The sequence below is a fragment of the Geotrypetes seraphini genome, chromosome 1 (assembly GCF_902459505.1).
Source record: "Geotrypetes seraphini chromosome 1, aGeoSer1.1, whole genome shotgun sequence".
In the NCBI taxonomy this organism is placed as follows: domain Eukaryota; kingdom Metazoa; phylum Chordata; class Amphibia; order Gymnophiona; family Dermophiidae; genus Geotrypetes; species Geotrypetes seraphini.
This window is the reverse complement of record NC_047084.1, coordinates 258,278,180-258,299,041: the sequence shown is the minus strand read 5'-3', so window position 1 is coordinate 258,299,041 and position 20,862 is coordinate 258,278,180. Positions and strand designations below refer to the sequence as shown.

General features: G+C 41.9%; 1 protein-coding gene across 9 annotated transcripts in view; it reads left to right on the top strand.

Moving 5' to 3' along the window:
- Positions 1 to 20,862, top strand: part of AFAP1 (actin filament associated protein 1) — a 281,865-nt gene that overhangs the window by 44,104 nt on the left and 216,899 nt on the right. For 5 of the 9 annotated variants that reach the window (XM_033949992.1, XM_033949987.1, XM_033949990.1 and 2 more), the window contains one exon: positions 5,743 to 5,853. The exons of the other annotated variants lie outside the window; for them this stretch is intronic. Coding sequence is in view for 1 of the 5 variants with exons in the window: in XM_033949987.1 (XP_033805878.1) it covers positions 5,743 to 5,853 (111 nt within the window). In the remaining 4 variants the exon portion in view is untranslated. The remainder of the gene's footprint in view (positions 1 to 5,742; positions 5,854 to 20,862) is intronic. 9 annotated transcript variants of the gene reach the window in all.

Below are 20,862 nucleotides of genomic sequence, written 5' to 3'. Positions count from 1 at the left end.
CAGTACATTTCAATTGTTGATATTTTAAAGGTCCTCCTTTTTGTTTCAAATGAAGGTTGTACAATTGCTGTATTTGTTCTTTTGTTATATACATCATTTTTGAGTGTTTTATGATTATGAATGCTTTTGATGTAATCCCACGTAGGTATAGGTCAGGAGTGTCCAATGTCGGTCCTCGAGGGCCGCAATCCAGTCGGGTTTTCAGGATTTCCCCAATGAATATGCATTGAAAGCAGTGCATGCACATAGATCTCATGCATATTCATTGGGGAAATCCTGAAAACCCGACTGGATTGCGGCCCTCGAGGACCGACATTGGACACCCCTGGTATAGGTGGTTTATAAATGCAATGAATGAATGAATGAACAAAATATACACCTGCTTTGTAGAATTACCCCTCATGTGATTGTTGGAACTGTGCCATCATCAAAGCATTTTAGTGTCAAACCTAGTGAAAAAATTTTCAATAGACTGTGCTTACATTCTGGAGGCTTGCAAACATGATCCTAAAGATTCAATTGCAATTGAGTCAAATTACCGACCTATTGCCAATTTACCATTTATCACTAAATTAATAGAAAAAGTTGTTTTCAGTCATGTAAGCAACTTCGTTGAAAAAAACTCACACACTACATCCTAATCAGACAGGTTTTAGATCTAATCACTCAACAGAACATTCTATGATAGGTCTTACAACCAACATTCAATATCACTTAGATCACCATAAATCTGTACTTTTGATCTCACTTGATTTATCTGCTGCATTTTACACCAGTGACCATTATTTACTCATCAAGAGACTGTCTTCCATTGGATCTCTGACCAAGTGCTAAACTGGTTTAAATCATACTTTCAAGATAGGTCAGCAAAAGTTATTTTTAGCAATTCATCATCAAATAACTATACATACTCTTATGGTATCCCTCAAGGTTCAATCTTGTCCCCTCTTTTATTCAATATTTTTTTTATTGCCACTCCTCACTTTAAGTCAATCCATTGGATTCTCCGCTTTTGCCTATGCAGATGACATTCAACTCTTATATCCACTAAATACTGCTGACTCCAATGAGATAACAAATATAAATAATAAGTTAAAACAAATTAGTCAATGGCTTAATGACAACATGCTAGCCCTGAACGCAACTAAATCTTCTATAATGTTTTTTTCCATGGAAAAAGGATCTTATATTTTCATCACAAATACTCCTGGACAATTTCCCACTGCAAAAAGTGACGACAACGAAAATACTGGGAGTACTATTGGACCAAGAATTATCTTTCCATGATCAGATTAGTTCTGTAGTTAAAAACTGTTTTTATAAACTACGTCTTATTAGATCCTTATCCAAAGCCTTAGAACCAAAAGCACTTGATGTTCTAATTCATTCTTTAGTTATTCCCAGGCTGGACTACTGCAGTTGGCTGAGGAGATGGTGCGAAGAGGAGGGTTTCCACTTTGTACGGAACTGGACAACTTTTTGGGGGAAGAACAAGCTCTACAGAAGGGACGGACTGCACCTGAGCACGGCTGGGACGAGGTTGCTGGCACGCAACATCCAGAGCGGCATAGACTTGGCTTTAAACTGAGGAGAAGGGGAAAGCCGACAGTCGACCTGAACTCGACACATCGGACCAAAGTATCGGACAAGGATACTGAACCAGAAATCTGTAAAAGAGGGCTCGGGACTAAGAGGGAACTTTTGGGAAAAGGACACAAGGACGCAATGCAGGGAGCAAATGCACAAACAAACCTAGCAATCATGCTTAAGAGAGAACAACAGGAGCCAGAGGGTCATCCAAACATGGGGAAGCGGGCTGAATACGACACAGACACACCGCAGGATGGGGATGGACACAACAATGCTCGGGGGCTGGCAACCCATGAGGAGGTTGGCAGGAGCACCAAGACCCGAGGAGAACCAGCGAAGAAGGCAAACAACCAGGACTTAAATTGTCTATACACTAATGCTAGGAGCCTAAGAGCCAAAATGGGAGAACTAGGAGTCATAGCCAGTACAAAAGACCTGGACATAATCGGAGTCACAGAAACATGGTGGACTGATGACAACAAATGGGATGTGACCATACCAGGGTATAAACTCTACAGGAGAGACAGGACACACAAGAAGGGTGGAGGAATAGTGCTTTATATAAAGGACTCCATACCTTCAACCAGGATGGAAACAACAGTAAGGGCGGATGACTTGGAATCACTATGGGTTAAGCTACCTGGAGGAACTGGAGCAGACATAAAAGTGGGTCTGTACTATCGCCCACCTGGACAACCGGAAGCACTCGACCAGGACCTGGAGGCTGAGCTGAGGCAGGTATGCGTGATGGTGATGGGGGATTTCAACTACCCTGGGATAGACTGGAGTATTGGACACTCAAACTGCATGAGGAAGAGAAAATTCCTGGAAACCACGAGGGACTGTTTCATGGATCAGCTGGTCACGGAACCAACACGGGGAGATGCCACTCTTGACCTAATCCTCAATGGGCCAGGGGGACCTGCAAAGGAGGTGGCAGTGCTAGGGCCCCTAGAAAACAGTGATCACAACATGATCCAGTGTAAGCTGGAAATTGGATCATCAAAGGTGAAAAGAACCACAGCGACAGCACTCAACTTCAAAAAAGGGAATTATGATGGCATGAGGAATATGGTGGGAAAGAAACTCAACAGCAACGCAAGGAAGATGGAGTCTGTTGAAAAAGCCTGGTCCCTACTCAAGGGCACGGTGCATGAGGTACAGAACCTGTACATCCCCAGATTCAGGAAGGGGTGGAAAAAAAATCGAACAAAAAACCCAGTGTGGATAACAACTGCAGTGAAAAAGGCGATAAGTGACAAGAAAGCATCGTTCAAAAAATGAAAAAAGGACCAAACAAAGGACAACCAAAAGGAGCACAAAGAACACCAAAGGGAGTGTCACCGTGTGGTTAGGAAAGCTAAAAGAGAATATGAGGAGAGACTGGCGGGGGAAGCGACAAACTTCAAATCGTTCTTCAGATATGTGAAGGGGAAGCAACCTGCAAGGGAGGAAGTGGGGCCTTTGGATGATGGAGACAAAAAGGGAGTGATAAAGGAGGAAAAAGAGATAGCTGACAGGTTAAATAAGTTCTTCACGTCAGTCTTCACGAGGGAGGACACATCCAATATTCCAGAACCGGAGGACATCGTAAATGGGGATCGGGATGAAAAGCTGGCCCAACTAGAGGTAAGCCGAGAGGATGTCCTCAAGCAGATAGATAGACTAAAGAGTGACAAATCGCCAGGTCCGGACGGCATTCACCCAAGGGTACTCAAGGAACTAAAGAACGAAATAGCAGAGCCACTTCGCCAAATATGTAACCTGTCCTTAAAAACTGGAGAGATCCCGGAGGACTGGAAAATTTCAAATGTCACGCCCATCTTCAAGAAGGGTTCAAGGGGGGACCAGGGAAACTACAGGCCGGTGAGCTTGACCTCGGTCCCGGGAAAGATGATGGAAGCGCTGATTAAGGACAGCATCTGTGAACACATAGAAAACAATGGACAGCTAAATCCGAGTCAGCACGGCTTCTGCAAGGGTAGGTCATGCCTCACAAACTTATTGTACTTCTTCGAGGGGGTAAACAGCCAGGTGGATAAAGGGGAATCCATCAACATCATTTACCTTGACTTTCAAAAAGCCTTCGACAAGGTACCACACGAAAGGCTGCTTAAAAAGCTGTGGAAACATGGAGTGCAAGGGGAGGTCCACCGATGGATCAAAAACTGTCTGGCAGGCAGGAAACAGAGGGTTGGAGTAAAGGGCCATTACTCAGAATGGCAATGGGTCACGAGCGGAGTTCCGCAGGGGTCGGTGCTGGGACCGCTCCTGTTCAATGTATTTATTGATGACCTGGAGGCGGGAACAAATTGCGAAGTTGTTAAATTTGCAGATGACACCAAACTCTACCGCAGGATAGAAACCATGGAAGACTGCGAAGATCTGCAAAGGGACCTAACGACACTAGAAGAATGGGCCAAAAAGTGGCAAATGAGCTTTAACGTAGGGAAATGCAAGGTCATGCATGTAGGGAAAAAGAACCCGATGTTCAGCTACAAAATGGGGGGATCACTGCTAGGGGTAAGTAACCTTGAAAGAGACCTGGGAGTGATGGTAGACACAACCTTGAAGGCGTCGGCGCAGTGCGCCACAGCCTCAAGAAAAGCAAACAAAATGTTGGGTATCATTAAGAAGGGTATCACGACCAGGACGAAGGAGGTCATCCTGCCACTGTATCGTGCAATGGTGCGCCCGCATCTGGAATACTGTGTCCAGTCCTGGTCGTCGTACCTCAAGAAGGACATGGCGGTACTTGAGGGAGTCCAGAGAAGAGCAACTAAACTGATAAAGGGTATGGAAAACCTCCCATATACTGACAGACTGAAAAAGCTGGGACTGTTCTCCCTGGAAAAGCGGAGACTTAGAGGAGACATGATAGAAACCTTCAAGATCCTGAAGGGTATAGAAAAGGTAGACAGGGACAGATTTTTCAGATTATGGGGAACCACAAGTACAAGGGGGCACTCGGAGAAATTAAAAGGGGACAGGTTTAGAACAAATGCCAGAAAGTTCTTTTTCACCCAGAGGGTGGTGGATACATGGAATGCGTTTCCGGAGGCTGTGATAGGCCGGAGCACATTACAAGGCTTCAAAGAAGGTTTGGATAGGTTCCTGGAGGATAAAGGAATTGAGGGGTACAGATAGGAGTAGAGGTATGTTAAGGGATAGTCTGAGACCACTGCTCAGGCAATGGGCCTGATGGGCCGCCGCGGGAGCGGACCGCTGGGCGAGATGGACCTCTGGTCTGCCTCAGCGGAGGCAATTTCTTATGTTCTTATAACTCAGAAAGAAATAAGAAGGTTACAAATTATACAAAATACAGCAATAAAAATTATTACAAACTCCAAAAAATACGATCATGTCACTCCTCTTCTATGAAAAGCATACTGGCTACCAATTTCACACAGAATAATCTATAAAATTGCACTGATAACCTTCAAAATCCAACAAACCAACACACCAATATTTCTACATCGTTATTTGATACCATACTCTTCAACCAGATCTTATCAACAGAACAGCATTTGCTAAGTATTCCTTCTTTGAAAATAATAGGCACCAGAAGAGCTACAATTTTTTCAATCATAGCACCCCAGCTTTGGAACAAGTTACCAATTTATCTACGCGGAGGAATCTCTCTAGAAAAATTTAAAAGCAGATTAAAAAGCTACCTATTTAAAGATGCATTTGAGTCACAGACAGGTTAATTCTTTTATCAACAATCTCAGGCTCAAATACTTAAATTTAACCAGATCTATATATAGGTAACAACTTCCTTTCACTTTTAGGCTTAGCCTTATTTTCATTACCCTCCTGATGTTGTTTTTTCCTTAAATGTTTTTCTACTTTCTTTAAAAAATTGTAGTTCACCCTTCTTCCCTTATGTTTCCCTAATTAATTGTGTACATAGATTGTATGTTTACTTGTATAAATTGTTTTACTTTGTCTCCCCCCCAAAAAAAAAATTATTGTTATACGCATTGAAAATATTTGTCACTGCGTTTATATCAAACTTTTAATATACTTGAAACTACCTACTAAATGGATTTCATATAAAGGACTTAATATTTCTATCCAATGTTTCATAATTTAAATTAGTAGCAAGGATCATATGTTTATGGCACTTATGCTATGTCTCTTCTTGAACAGATAGCTTTGTCTGTTTCCCACCTGAAGAAAGCCAGCTGAGATTGATCATAGAATCTACTGTATATGGATGGGAACAGTTTTCTCTAACCTGGGAGTTTCTTGGATTTCAAGGTGAGTGAGCTTATTGGGCAAACAGGTCAAGTTCACCAGCAAAAGGGGTGTGTAGGTAAGCAATACAAAGAAACATAGAAACATAATAGCAGATAAAGGCCAAATGGCCCATCCAGTCTGCCCATCCGCAGTATCCACTATCTCCTCCTCTCCCTAAGAGATCCCATGTGCCTGTCCCATGCTTTCTTGAATTCAGACACAGTCTTTGTCTCCACCACCTCTACCAGGAGCCTATTCCATACATGTGCCACCCCTTCTGTAAAAAAGTATTTTCTTAGATTACTCCTGAGCCTATCACCTTTTAACTTCATCTTATGCTCTCTCATTCTGGAGTTTCCTTTTAAATAAAGAAACTCTCCTCATGCGCATTTATGCCATGTAGGTCTCTATCATATCTCCCTTCTCCCACCTTTCCTCCAAAGTATAAATATTGAGATCTTTAAGTCTGTCCCCATATGCCTTATGACGAAGACTACCGACCATTTTAGTAGCCTTCCTCTGGACCAACTCCATCCTATTTATATCTTTTTTTTAAGGTGTGGTCTCCAGAATTGTACACAATATTCTAAATGAGGTCTCAGCAGAGTCTTATACAGAGGCATCAATACCTCCTTTTTTGGTGACAGGTCAAAAGCGCGTGATGACAAAGGCGCGCCGACAACCCCCCACATTATACTGAAAACTTCACTTTTTCCCTAAAAAAGACGGAAAAAGTTAAGTTTCCGGTAAATGAGGGGGGTTACAACCCCCAAACCTCCCACAATGCCGGCGCGATCTCTGTTAAGTAAAGTGGGGGGGTTCCACACCAACACCCCCCGTCGGAGCCCCTTAAAATACTGTTTTTCTTTGGCGCGCTTCCGCCTTGCGCTCAGTTGTCTGCACTGGGTTGTCGGCGTGCCTTTGTCATTGTGCGCTTTTGACTATGAACCCCTTTTTCATACTGGCTATATCTCTCCCTATGCACCCTAATATCCGTCTAGCTTTTGCCATTGCCTTTCAACTTGTTTGACCACCTTAAGATCATCACATACTATCACACCCAAGTTCTGCTCCTCTTTTTGTGCACAAAAGTTCTTCACCCCCTAAACTGTACCATTCCCTCGGGGTTTTGTAGCCCAAATTCATGACCTTGCATTTCTTAGCATTAAATCTTAGTTGCTAAATTTCATACCATTCTTTAAGCTTTGCTAGGTCCTTCCTCATGCTGTTCACACCAATAGGGGTGTCTACTCTATTGTAGATTTTGGTATCATCCGCAAAGAGGCAAATGTTACCTGTCAACCCTTCAGCAACATTGCTTACAAAAATGTTAAAAAGAACAGGCCCAAGAACTGGGAGAAAAGGAGAGAATTTTGGAGCCCAATATTCAAAAATAACTGAGCCCCTAAATTTATGCTTGTAAGTTAGGCTTCTAGATCTGTATTCAATTTTCAGTCATACTTATGAACCTAAATATTCTGCTGAAAATTCATCTCAATTTAGGAGTTTAAAAGTTAGGCTTAAAAATTTAGGCTTGCCTAGGTTTGAGCCTGTTACTGAAAATTATCACTAAAGCCCGGATTCTTGAACTGGCACTAATTTTCTAGGTGTCGGTAGGCGCCCATACCTCTGTTAAAAATGCTGTCCAAATGTTGTTTTTAACCAAGATTTGAGGTGTGTAATGGCGCCTAGAAAATCGGCTCCAGAATCAGGCCTACATAGGCCACCTTGTTAGGTGTGGCCAGTGCTGGAAGTTGGGCTAGGCGGCCTAAAGTGCCTAAGTAGACGCAATTCAAATGAAGATAGGTGCAAGAAATGTAGGCCTGGAAAACCCTGCCCTACATTTCCGACATCTATCTTTCACTTTGGTGAGATTCTGAAACTAGCGCCGATGCGTGATTGACACGCGATCGGTGGTTGCCGATATCGGCGCTGGGTCGAGAATCTGGGCCTAAGCTCATAACTATGTTCCCTGCCCCAATTGTGCCCTTGTTGCCACTCACTTTTTATATTCCTAAAATTAGGAGTTTAGCACCCAGCCCTTCAGAGGCCAAATTAAGAGAATAATTCTTTGACTATCAGGTTCCATGTGCTTTCATTTAATCCATTTCAGGAAATACATTTGGCCAAGGGGGGTATTATTTGTTGAAAGTCAGAAAAATTTAAAGGCAGTTACCTTGATTACTCATCAGCATATTATCAGTGTAGCCTCTTGCTGCTTTGACCAGGGACTTTTCCTTAATACTTATTTAATAGTAGGATGTCAAGGGCCAAGACAAATAGGAAGGGGTGGAGAGACTTCTTTGCCTCACTGAGCATAAGCTGCTATTAACCTTGGAATTGAGAGAGTCAAAATATTCAATTGTCCTGTAATAATTTGAATCCTAAATGATTAAAAAAAAAAAAAAAAAAAAAAATATATATATATATATATATATATATATTTGCCTCTTGTGATAGAAATAAGTATTTGCCTCTGGTTCATGAGCATTCTTAACTTCAGATGAGCTTATGCCCAAGGTCTGAGCTAACTTGGAACTTTTGGAAAAAACCATGGTGATTATTTTGTCCAGATTCAGGAGGAGATGCAAAAAAGACCTTGATCCAAACCACAGTTGGTATGAGATGGTTGTGCTGATCATATTTATAAACATAATAACAGAGGTCTGTTAGCTTAGATGCTGACATGGTAATATTAAAAAAAATAAAAAAACACAAAAAACTTTAGGAATGGCATTGGAGCTAAGTGGTCATTACCCTGTCAGATGCTGGGCTCCAAATGTAATTGGTTCTCCTTAGGATGAATATGAAACTACCATTATAACTATGAATCTGTTTCAACTATAAAGATTTAAAGACCTGGGCCAACAGTCTTCTTTATGGTGCTGCAGAATAATGGAAAGCTACCTGCCGCTGCTTCTTCCTGCAGCCAGTTGCCACATCTGTGGCTTCCGTTGCCTCTTTTGTGGCCTGCCTTTAATTTTTTATGTTGCCTCTACCGTTTCTGCCACCTTTGGTACTCTATCCAATAAAATCAAGTCTCACTGAATAAGAGCCATTTCTGCTTCTGGAGCTCTAAAGGCCACTTTACTGGAAAGCTTTTGCAAATTGGCTATCTGATCTCTGCATCTTCACTTTGCATTGCCAGCTGGGCCAGTTTCCATCAGAGACTGTGCTTGGGGTCAACTCCTGCCTGATGGCTCCTCAGTAATAAAAAATGATCTGCAAATTGGAGTTACTCTGAGCTTGGGCGTCGCCACTGTATGCCTGCTTATCAATAGAAAAATCTCCTTACCTGTAGCAGATGTTTTCCATAGACAGCAAAATTAATCAGGCTTACAGTCCCTTGCATCTCCCCCCAGAGTTGAATCTCTTCTTAAGCTATGGGACTGACTGAGGGGACTGCTGTGAGTAGGAAAGACCATGCATTGGTCAGAATTTCATACCAGTTCAGAGCTCCGAGATCGCTGTGCATCCCAGCGCTGTCCAATGATGTCACACGGTTTGGTGTGCCCAATTTTAATCCTGTTGTCTACGGAAAACATCTGCTATGGCTTTAGCCATTTTGCTTTATGAAGATTGTTATCCTTTTCAGATTTTTTTTCATTTAGAGGTATGGGATTTTGATATTAGGAGGGGGGGCACAGTGGTTAAAGCTACAGCCTCGGCACCCTGAGGTTGTGGGTTCAAATTCGCACTGCTCCTTGTAACTCTGGGCAAGTCGCTTAATCCCCCCCATTGCCTCAGGCACATTAGATAGATTGTGAGCCTACTGGTTCAGACAGGGAAAAATTCTTGAATACCTGAATAAATTCATGTAAACTGTTCTGAGCTCCCCTGCAAGAATGGTATAGAAAATTGAATAAATAAATATTTTTTTTTTCTATAAAAGGTGACAAAGTCCATGAACTAATTATTAGTTAGATAAGCTTGGGAAAGCCACTGCTTTATGTAGGGATGGATCTATTTATTTAGGATCCTGCCAGATTCTTATCACTACCTGGATTAGTTACTGGACACGGTAGCCCAATTACAAGTCCATAGTTTGTTATTGAGAAAGACATGGGGGAAGCCACTGCTTGCCCTGGATTGGTAGCATGGAATATTGCTACTTCTTGAGTTTTGGCCAGGTACTAGTTCCTGGATTGGCCACTGTGGGCTACTGGGCTTGATGGACCATTGGTCTGACCCAGTAAGGCTATTCTTATATTCTTATGTACCCCACATTCCAAAAAGAAATTACAACCTTATGTGTTCTCTTGTTTATTATCTCATCTGTGTTTGTCTATTCCTCCCATTTTTTATTATTCTGATTATGTAAATTGATTAGATATTATCACCCTAATTCTTTATATATTCTTAAAATTATGCTTGCAGATATGGGCGTACACCCAATCTGTGTGTGCAATTTAGTTAATAAATGAGCCAATCAGCGCTGATAATTGGGTGCTAATTGCCATGTAGCTCAGATAATTGGCATTTAACTTTGCGTATGCATCTTTAGGTGCCAGGATCTTGCTTAAATTTTATCTGTGGATCTGAAAAAGGGGCACAGCTATGGAAATGTATGGGTTGGATCGGGGTGTTTCTGGAATTTATGTGCAGTTACAGAATAAGGGAAATCTGCATCTAATTTAGGAGTGAGAATGTACACCAAGTTTTAAATAAAGAAACTCTCCTCATGCGCATTTATGCCATGTAGGTCTCTAGCATATCTCCCTTCTCCCACCTTTCCTCCAAAGTATAAATATTGAGATCTTTAAGTCTGTCCCCATATGTCTTATGATGAAGACTACCGACCATTTTAGTAGCCATGTAAATTCTAATGTCCAAAATTGGGCATGGATCCCGGCGCCAGTCACTATTCTATAAACAGCACTCGACTCTTGAGTGTCGTTTATAGAATAGCGCTCAGTGCTAATTTTTTTTAAAAAAATAATAAAAATGTTTATTGAATCCAAGGTCAATATAACAATACAAAGAAAACAGCCAAAAGCATTCAGTGCAGATTTTTATTGGTGCTGATTTTTCAGTGCCATATACAGATTTCTGTGGCTTTATATATGATATATCAAATTAATTGAACTTGAACTAGAAACAGGCTGGTGGGTTTGATGAATCTTTGGTCTGACTCAGCATGGCATGTCTTATGTTCTTAATAGGATATAATTCTGCTCAGAGGTGTTTATTTTCATGATTGTTAATGTGTCTATGAAGTATTTTTATTGGTGTAACCTAATTTGAGCTATTAGTAAGCAAGCAATATAAATGGGGAAAAAATATCCAGCCCAGCAAGGTAACATTCTTTTTCTGTGGATCCTGTTCAGAAGTATTTCTAAAGGAATCGGGCATTTCAGCCTTTTCCAGTAATGTTGTTAAGGATTTGACTTTTTTAGGTAAGGAATTTTTTTTTGTCTTTTAGTATGTCTGCTTAAGACTTGGACTCATGCTTAAGATGATATTGATGGTGTGGTATCAAACAATTTATTTATGATTTATTCCTTTGTAGTTTATTTAATAATAATAATAATAATTTATTTCTTATATACCGCCAAAGCCATGGAAGTTCTAGGCGGTTTACAGTAAGAAGAGCTGGACAATCAGCGACAAGGTTACAATGTAGAAGCAATGAATATCATTGTACAGAATAGGAGAGATGATGAACGGAATAGGAAAGGGGTAATGAATGGACAAAATTCTTAGGTTATTTAGTGTGGATCTTTCTGATTAGAAGGTACTTGAGTGCTGTCTTTGTTTTGCTTCTTGCAGTGTTCAAAGAAAATATCTCCCTTTTACAAAGCTGTGCTAGCGACTGCCCTGCCCTGAAGCACATAGCGATTTAAAGGACTTCGGGGCTTTTGCCGCATGGCAGCTGCTAGTGTGGCTTTGTAAAAGAGGGGGATAGTTTGGCACTGTGCTGCACCATTTTTAAGGGATGCATTAATGCTTCCTATAAATAATTTGTCTTAAATTTATAAAAGTAAAATTTAAAAAAATGTGCAGATCAATATTCAAAGCTGTTTATCAGGCTAACGATGGCTGTTAACTGGATAAATGGCTTAGCTGATGATGGCTGGGAATATCTGATGACTATCCGGAAAAGTTAGGCCAGAAACATTGCTGTGCTGACTTTTTATTCAGATTTCTATCTGGATAGCAGTTTGAATTATACTGTAATCCACCTGAAACCATATTGAATAAGATTTGGTAGGATATAAGTCATCAATAACATAACTAACAGTATTACCACTATCCCGCTAGAAGCACCTCTGCTCTATTCAAATATTCAACCCTACTTGATATCTAAATAGCAGCAGTGAATATTCATGTTTTAATGAACTGTTTGAATATTGATTTAGTGATTTGTGTTTTACATTCTGTATTTAGAATAATCTTCCAATCTTGTTTGGGCAGCACTCTATGATTTATTTTGAAGAAAGGTTTGGGTGGCAGAGAGGAATCTCAGGTATCGAAGAGACTAAGAGGTTTCAGCATAAGGAAGAGATCTTGGGGGATAGGCAGCTGCAGAAGCTGAATCCGTTTCGTATAATAGATCAGTCCAGAGACTTGCGGGTTATTTCCATAAATAGTAGTTCCACTTGTAAAGGCAACATGCTCATTTCTCCCTCTCTCACCACTCTCATCTCTCCTGCAACATATATTTCCTTCCCCCCAACCTCACTCACAAATATTATGCTCTTTCATGCTTCAGCAGGTCAGCAGCGATTCCTACAGCTGCCTACCACTAACCTGGGCAGAAACAGGAAGTTCTGTCAGTGGGCGGGACACGGCAGAGGAGAGGCTTCCAGATCAGTGACAGGCAGCTGTAGGAATCCTTGCTTCTAACCCATTGAAGCAAGAGAAGTGTGGGACATACAGCGACCGTGGGAACTGAATGCAGGATGTAAAATAATTGGCAAGGGCAACGACGATAGCGGCTCTACAAACAAGTTGAATGTGTCCGTCATTTTGAGAAGAGCCGCAACCACGGGTTGCCGTGAGCCACGGGTTGCCGACCCCTGTTCTGGTGTAAAGGGTACAGGAATCTTGCCAAGTTGGTTATGTATCCCCACCCACAAGTTTGTGTAGAAGGAATTAAATTTTCTTTGGCTTCACCGCCTGCTCTGGGCAGCACTCCAGTTCCTTCTCAGTTGTTCCTTCTACATGCCAATTGGAAGGTAGTTTTCTGATCTGCTCTGAGATCATTTTTATTAGTTTTGGATATTTTATCCAGATTGTGAGGATTTTGGTACTGCAGAGGTTCCCAGTGCTCCTGGGACAGCTCTAACTGAGAGAAGACACAGACTCTCTGGATTGAGTCTGTAGCTAGAAGGGCATACCTTAGGGAAATCTGCCTAGCCAGCCTGCATTAATAATTGGAGGCTTGGGGATCATTCCCCTCATAGCAGAACTTGCTTGTGGTTATTTAGAGCTTGAGCGCAGGCTGCATGGCCCCATTCCATTTCTGAGGGCTTTACCTGCATTTCCTTCTCCCCATCGACATGCGTGGAGCTAGGGGGTTTAAAGTCTCAGTTACATTTATTGGTTTGACTGGCAGTCCAAAGATACAAGCTTTTAGAGCTACTTACACACTTGTCTGAGGCAGAAGTCTTCTCTGTACTTCAGCTAGAGTCCCAGCTAAAGCAGTCCTAGCACTAGCAGTAACTGTGAGTACAGGCTATTGCAATCTATGGGCCGCCCACCTCTGAAAATCCCTTCCTGCATTTTTTGCACTGTAATTTTGCTCTCCCAGGCCATGTTTGGTGCTAGAATGTTGCTGTGGTGGCCATCTTGGATTTTTCAGTCCAACTCAAACTGCCTCCATCTGCCTCAAAAACACCTCAATTTGGTTCATAATCAACACAGATAGCTCCTCAAGCTGTTCTATCCCTATATCATGCCAGATTTGTGTTGCATGGCCAAAAGAAGAGCATCTATGTGCCACATTCCATGGAGCAGGTGAGGGGGGGGGGGAGCGGGAGCCATGGGCTTAACCCCCTTTGATCCCTCCAGTGCTGGAACATTTTCCAGGTCTTGGAATAAGCCACCACCATCGCTGACTTCTTAGAGAGAAGGAGAGTTGCTTTTTCTTCAAGGCCTTACACTCAAGAGCCATTCTGTAAGCCCAAAGTGATATGGGTCCTCTAGGGCAGTGGTTCCCAACCCTGTCCTGGAAGACCACCAGGCCAATCGGGTTTTCAGGCTAGCCCTAATGATTTGCATGCCTGTCACTTCCATTATATGCAAATCTCTCTCATGCATATTCATTAGGGCTAGCCTGAAAACCCGATTGGCCTGGTGGTCCTCCAGGACAGGGTTGGGAACCACTGCTCTAGGGCAACTGGACCCTGTGAAAAAAGGTATGGATGAAACGGCAGTCTGAGGCACCTGTCTCTAATAGAATTAGATCCGCATACCAGAGTTGACGCAGCCAATTTGGGGCAACCAGGATTACTAATCCCGGGTGGTTTGTAATTCTGCGAATGACCCTGTCTATCATGCGCCCTGGGGGAAACATATACATTAGACCAGGGATTTCAAAGTCCCTCCTTGAGGGTCGCAATCCAGTCAGGTTTTCAGGATTTCCCCAATGAATGTGCATTCAAAGCAGTGCATGCACATAGATCTCATGCATATTCATTGGGGAAATCCTGAAAACCCAACTGGATTACGGCCCTCAAGGAGGGACTTTGAGATCCCTGCAATAGACCCTTTTGTACTAGACACTAGAGCGTTCATTCTGGTGTTTTTGGGCTTGCATCTTCAGCTGAAGAAACACAGGATTTTCTTGTTGCTGGCCGATGCTATCAGATCAAATATTTAAAAAAGGGATGATTATCAAGACTAGCCCCCCCCCCTTTTTTACAAAACCGCGATAGCAGTTTTTGGTGCAGGCTGGCGCGCTGAATGCACTGCGCTGCTCCTGACACTCATAGGGTTCCTATGAGTGTCGGGAGCAGCACAGAGCATTCAGTGTGCTGGCCTGCGCTAAAAACAGCTATCGAGATTTTGTAAAAGGGGGGGAGGGGGTGTAAGAATGTTATAATGCCTCTGTATTGTTTCATGGAGGAAAAGTCCATAGTCTTTTATTGAGACAGACATGGGGAAGCCAATGCTTCCCTGGATTGGTTGAATGGAATATTGCTACTATTTTTTTTTTTAATGCCAGGTATTAGTGACCTGGACTGGCCAACTTGGGCTAGATGGACTATTGGTCTGACCCAGTAAGGTTTTTCTTACATCCTTATGCTTGTCTACATGTTCAATAATTTTATTCTTTACTAGTGTTTAAGCCCATTACATTAACGGGTGCTAAAATATATATCTGTCTGTCTTTCTTTCTGTGTCTCTCCCTGCCACTGTCTCTTTCTTCCTTACTTTCTGTCTCTCTCCCTCTTGCTATCTATCTTTCTTTCTTTCTGTCTCTCTCCCTGGCCCCCTTTGTCTGTCTGTCTTTCTTTCTGTCGATCTCTCTCTCTCTCTGGCCCCCTGTCTGTCTTTCTTTCTTTCTGTCTCCCCCCCCAAAAGCAAACCAAGATTGCACCCTGGCTCCCTTTCCCTCTTCTCACCACTTCCTTGTGCAACAGCAGCAGCATTTTCCTTCTCCCCCACTTCCCTGTGCAGCAGCAGGATTTCCCTTCCCCCCACTTCCCTGTGCAGCAGCAGCAGCAGCATTTCCCTTCCTCCCACTTCCCTGTGCAGCAGCAGCATCATCAGCATCATTTCCCTCCCCCTACACTTCCCTGTGCAGCAGCAGCAGCAGCATCATTCCCCCCCCCCACTTCCTTGTGCAGCAGTAGCATTCCCTCCTTCCCTGTGCAGCAGGGTAGCAGCATTTCTCTTCGTTGTTTCTGGCCGGCTCCCTTGCTGAAGTAATTTTTGAGTTCAAAGCCGCTGCCGCGGTGGCTCTTCTCATGATCCACACTTGTGTCGGAAGCCTTCTCTCTGACGTGACGTCAGAGAGGCTTCCGACGCAGGTGCAGCTCATGAGAGGAGCCGCAGCGGTGGCTTTGAATTAAAAAATAACTTCGGCAAGAGACTGAAGAATAACTTCAGTAAGGGAGCCGGCCAAACCGCGGGCCGCAGAATAGTACCTGGGGGGGCCTCTGTTAGATGGAGTGAGAGCAGGAAGGGGGGAGTCACCACTGTAGTCACCACCTCCATGCGTCCGTTCTTAAGGTGCCTCCGCATGCGCAGTAGAAGGAGCCAGTGTCGCCGAGGGAGGGTGATGGGGAAACCACCGCTGGCTCCTTCTACTGCGCATGTGTGGCACGGTAGCACAGATCACGGACACAGGGATCATGAAGATTGAAGTGCGCATGCGCTCTAAGGGTTTTATTATAGCAGATAATAGTTTCTACTGTTTTTCCCAGCACAGAAGTCAGGCTTACCAGTCTATAATTTCTTAGATCACTCCTGGAACCTTTTTTAAAATTTGGAGAATGGCAAATGCCAATCTTCAAGTACTACAGACGATTTTAGCGACAGGTTACAGATCGCTAATAGCAGATCAGCAATTTCATGTTTGGGTCTCAAAGAGTAAAACATTTTTTATGCTGTTTATCCTAGGAATAAGCAGTGGATTTTTCCATATCCATCTTAATAATGTCTTAGGGACTTCTCTTTTAGGAATTTATCCAAACCTTTTTAAAACTTTGCTAAGCTAATTGCTCTCACCACATTCTCCGGCAATGAATTCCAGAGTTTAATTGCACGTTAAATGAAGAAATATGTTCTCCTGTTTGTTTTACCTTCAATACATGCCTCCTAGTTCTATTATTTTTGGAAAGAGTAAACAAGCAACTCACATCTACCTGCTCCACTCCACTCAGTATTTTATAGACCTCTATAAAATATCTTCCCTGAGCTTTCTCTTCTCCAGGCTGAAGAGCCCTAGCCACTTTATCCTTTCCTCTTAGGGAAGTCATCCCATCCCTTTTATCATTTTTGTTGCCTTTCTCTGTACCTTTTCTAATTCCACTATACTGTATCTTTCTTGATATGTGGTGACCAGAATTGCACACAGTGTTCGAGGGACGGCCACACTATGGAACGATACAAGTGCATGGTAACTTTCTCATCTTTGTTTTCTATTCTTTTCTTGATAATTCCTAAGATTCTTTTTGCTTTCTTAGCTGCTGCTGCTCACCTAGATAAATGTTTCAACGTATCCTCAACGATGACACCTAGATCTTTTTCCTGGGTGGTGATGCCTAACGAAGCCTGCGTCATGTAGCTATAGTTCAGGTTCCTCTTTCCCACAAACATCACTTTGCACTTGCTCACATTAAACATCATCTGCCAGAGAGACTGTATATTCAGATTCCCAAAGCTGGCATATTCAGATCACTAAAACAAAACCAACATTTCTTTTACTTTTACAGTTTGGACAGCTCAGTCTCTGTAGCTCATATCTCCCACATTTTGCAGGAGCTGAGTTGTTATGTGCCAGCTGCATCATCTGCCTCCACATTCTCCCATGAGTCTGTGGGTCTTGGCGGAAGATACTGCTTCTCTCATGGAAGCATTCTCTGTGTGCATTTGGAGTATGTAGAGCCTGTGCTCTACAAACAACAAAAGTGGAACAGAAGTCCCTGGATGTGTCAGGAGTAGTCAAAATCAAAAAGTCTTGAATACAGACAGATCGTATATTAAAGAAATCTCACAATATATTAATTGCTCCCAGGAATAATTAAAACCGGACCCTACACGGGCTGTGTTTTGGCAAATCTTTGCCTTCCTCAGGATCTTGAATTAGCATCCTTTTTATAATTTCCATGATTTTAACATCACACATCATTTCATTGTACACAAAATTTTTTTAAAAATTCATATTTATTATTTCAATTTGATTTAGTTATATTCATTAGAGATAGATATTCATTTTTTCAGTTCATCCATTTATGACCTGTACTAATTCAAACTAATATTGTATGTTTAAGATGTATATATTTTTTCAGTTTTCATTTGTTTTTATTCACGTTTTTATTTATTTTATATTTCTTTTAAGTGACTCTTGTTTTATCATATGTCATAAGCTCTTCACTGTCTTTTATCATTCATGTAATTTTCATAGTTGAATGTTATTCATTAGATTTCTCGCAACTTTATATTATGATTAATTTATTTGGAGGAATATCAGGAGATTTAATGTTATTTATTAATTTATTGTGAAGAGATTGTGTTGTTTTTTTGTTATGTCATTATGTCGCCTCATAACAATTCCTAAACAAAGTATGCATAATGTTTTTAGAGGATATTCTCGCTAGACGTTAACCCGCCCTCCTTTTACAAAACCGTAGCGCGGTTATTAGCATCAGCCGCGGTGGTTACGGCTCTGGCACTCATAGAATTCCTATGCAATCCATTTGTAACTCTGATCTCTCAGGCTAGCGGCCTTGTGAAATTGTCCAGAGGGCCCAGCTGGTTCTGAATATGGAGGCAATCAAAGACCCTGCTGACTCAACCAATCACCTTGTCGATTTTATACACAAGGGTGAAAGGTATCAATGGCTTTACATTTAAATGCTTCTCATTTCGCCATCTGCTCTTCATCTGCCAGTTGCTTGAAAATTAATGAGATGGTGATTGGAACTGGAGGCCATTGTGACATCTGTCTTCCTACAAAACTGCAGCACTAGGGGAAAATAGATATGCATTTTGTGACTTCAACAAAGACAGAATCTTTAATCTTTTTCATTCAAATTTTCATGCCATGCTTTGAGGGGAGATTAATTTTTAAAGCCATTGAAAGATCCTTCTATGTGGCCACTCCCTGCATCATAAATGTAAATTCATTGGGGCACTGCTGTGCCCTTCTAATCAGATACTGTGCAGGCCTCACAGAGGATAATCAGATTGCTGTTGCATATTAGCTACTTCTTATATTCTGCTAGAATATCTTGTTCATCACCCATGTTTTTCTTTACTAGATGATAAGCTCCCTGGAGTAGTGACTGTTTCTTATGTGTCTATAGAGCACTGTGTATGCTGGTAGCACATAATGAAATGATATAATTAATACAAGTAGTAGCAGGAATAGATTGATTTGAGAGAGAAAAATTAGGAAGAACAGAGAGCAACTGGCAGATGAAGAGCAGATGGCGAAATGAGAAGCATTTAAATGTAAAGCCATTGATACCTTTCACCCTTGTGTATAAAATCGACAATGTATTTATTAAAAAAAAAAAAGTGAATCGACATAAAGTGAAATATAACGTGAAAAAGAAAGAAGACCTAAATTTGAGAACAATTTTCAGAGGGTTCAGGTAGCTAAGGATTTTCTTAGCTAGATTCTCCTGGGAATGAAAATTGCAGCCGTTAAGGCTATTAACAGTGCCCTGTTTTACACTGAGGTCTTTTTTTTCTCCACATAGTGGATAGATTTGAATACATAATTGTGTGGAGCAGCAGGCCTCCCCTCCTCCATTAGAAGGTTTTTTTTAAAAAGAATGTTTTGATTGCATATTTCCCCTTGTTCATTTCTGATAAAAATTGTCCCTCATGGAGTGATTAGTGATAACTTCTAGTACAGGGGTGCCCACAATTTTTTGGCTTTCGAGCTACTTTTAAAATGACCAAGTCAAAATGAATTACCAACAATAAAATTAAAAAAAACACAAAGCACACTGTATGCAGAGAAAATGTTAATTACCATTTGTATTCGGGTTTTTTTTTCAGAGGTCAAGGCAGATGACTTTAAAATATGCAATGTCACCTCAGTAACAACTATACAAAAGTAGACAAATATACCCCCTCCCCTTTTATTAAACCGCGATAGCGGTTTGTAGCGCAGGGAGCTGCGCTGAATGCCCCTTGCAACTCCCAATTTCATAGGCTCCCTGTGCTAAAAACCACTATCACGCTTTAGTAAAAGGGGGCCATAGTGCAAAATATAGACAGCAGATATAAATTCTCAAAACGGACACATTTTGATCACTAAATTGAAAATAAAATCATTTTTCATAGCTTTTTGTCTGGTGATTTCATGAGTCTCTGGTTGCACTTCCTTCTTCTATAAAGCCAATATTTCTTTCTGCCTTTCTTTCTCTCTTCCCCTGCCTGTCTTTCTTTCTCTCGCCCCTGCCCCCTCTTTATTTCTGCCTTTCTTTCTCTCTCCCCCTGCCTGCCTGTCTTTCTTTCTCTCTCCCTCTGCCCCCCTCTTTTTTTCTGCCTTTCTTTCTCTCTCCCCCTACCTGTCTGTCTTTCTTTCTCTCTCCCTCTGCCCCCCCCCCAAGCCATCGCGCCAATTTCTCCACTTCCCTGATTCTTTCCCTACCTCCCCAAGACACCTTGCGATCTTTTTGCAGTTCAGGTACAGGAGTGATTGCATCGCGGCAGGGGAGATGGCCAATCTCTCCTGCTGCGATACATCACCCCCCCCCCCGACAATATCGGGGCAAGAGGGAGCCCAAGCCCTCCTGCCCCATCGAACCGCAACCAGCCCCCCCCTCCCCCCAACAACATCGGGGCAAGAGGGAGTTTAAGCCCAAGTTCGTTTGAGGGGTTTTATGGTTGCTGGCCTGATGATGTGGAATGAACTTCATTGTATATCAGGCAATCATCGTAATCATCGTCCCTTCTTCAGTTTAGGAAGTGGCTGAAGATGCATTTTTTTCCAGAGGACTTTTAGTTAAAAGAAGATGTAGTAGGGTGCTCTTTTTAATATGTTATTGATGTAATACGTTTTATGTATTGTGTTTGTAAGTGATTCATTCATTCTTCTATATCTATACTATTCTCCAAGGGGAGCTCAGAATGGTTTACATGAATTTATTCAGGTACTCAAGCATTTTTCCCTGTCTGTCCTGGTGGGCTCACAAGTTCATTTACTTGTGTTATTTTAACTACTATTTCTCTTTCTCTCTCTCTTTCCTATTTTGATTTTAATTCTATTGTTTACCACTTTGTTCATATATGTGCATGTTTGCATTTTATTTGTTTGTTTTAGATTAATTTGGCCAGTCTTTTAGCCCTCAAACCCATTTTTTGGTCTCCCCAGAGTCCGCAAATTCATGCTGCTCTTAAGAG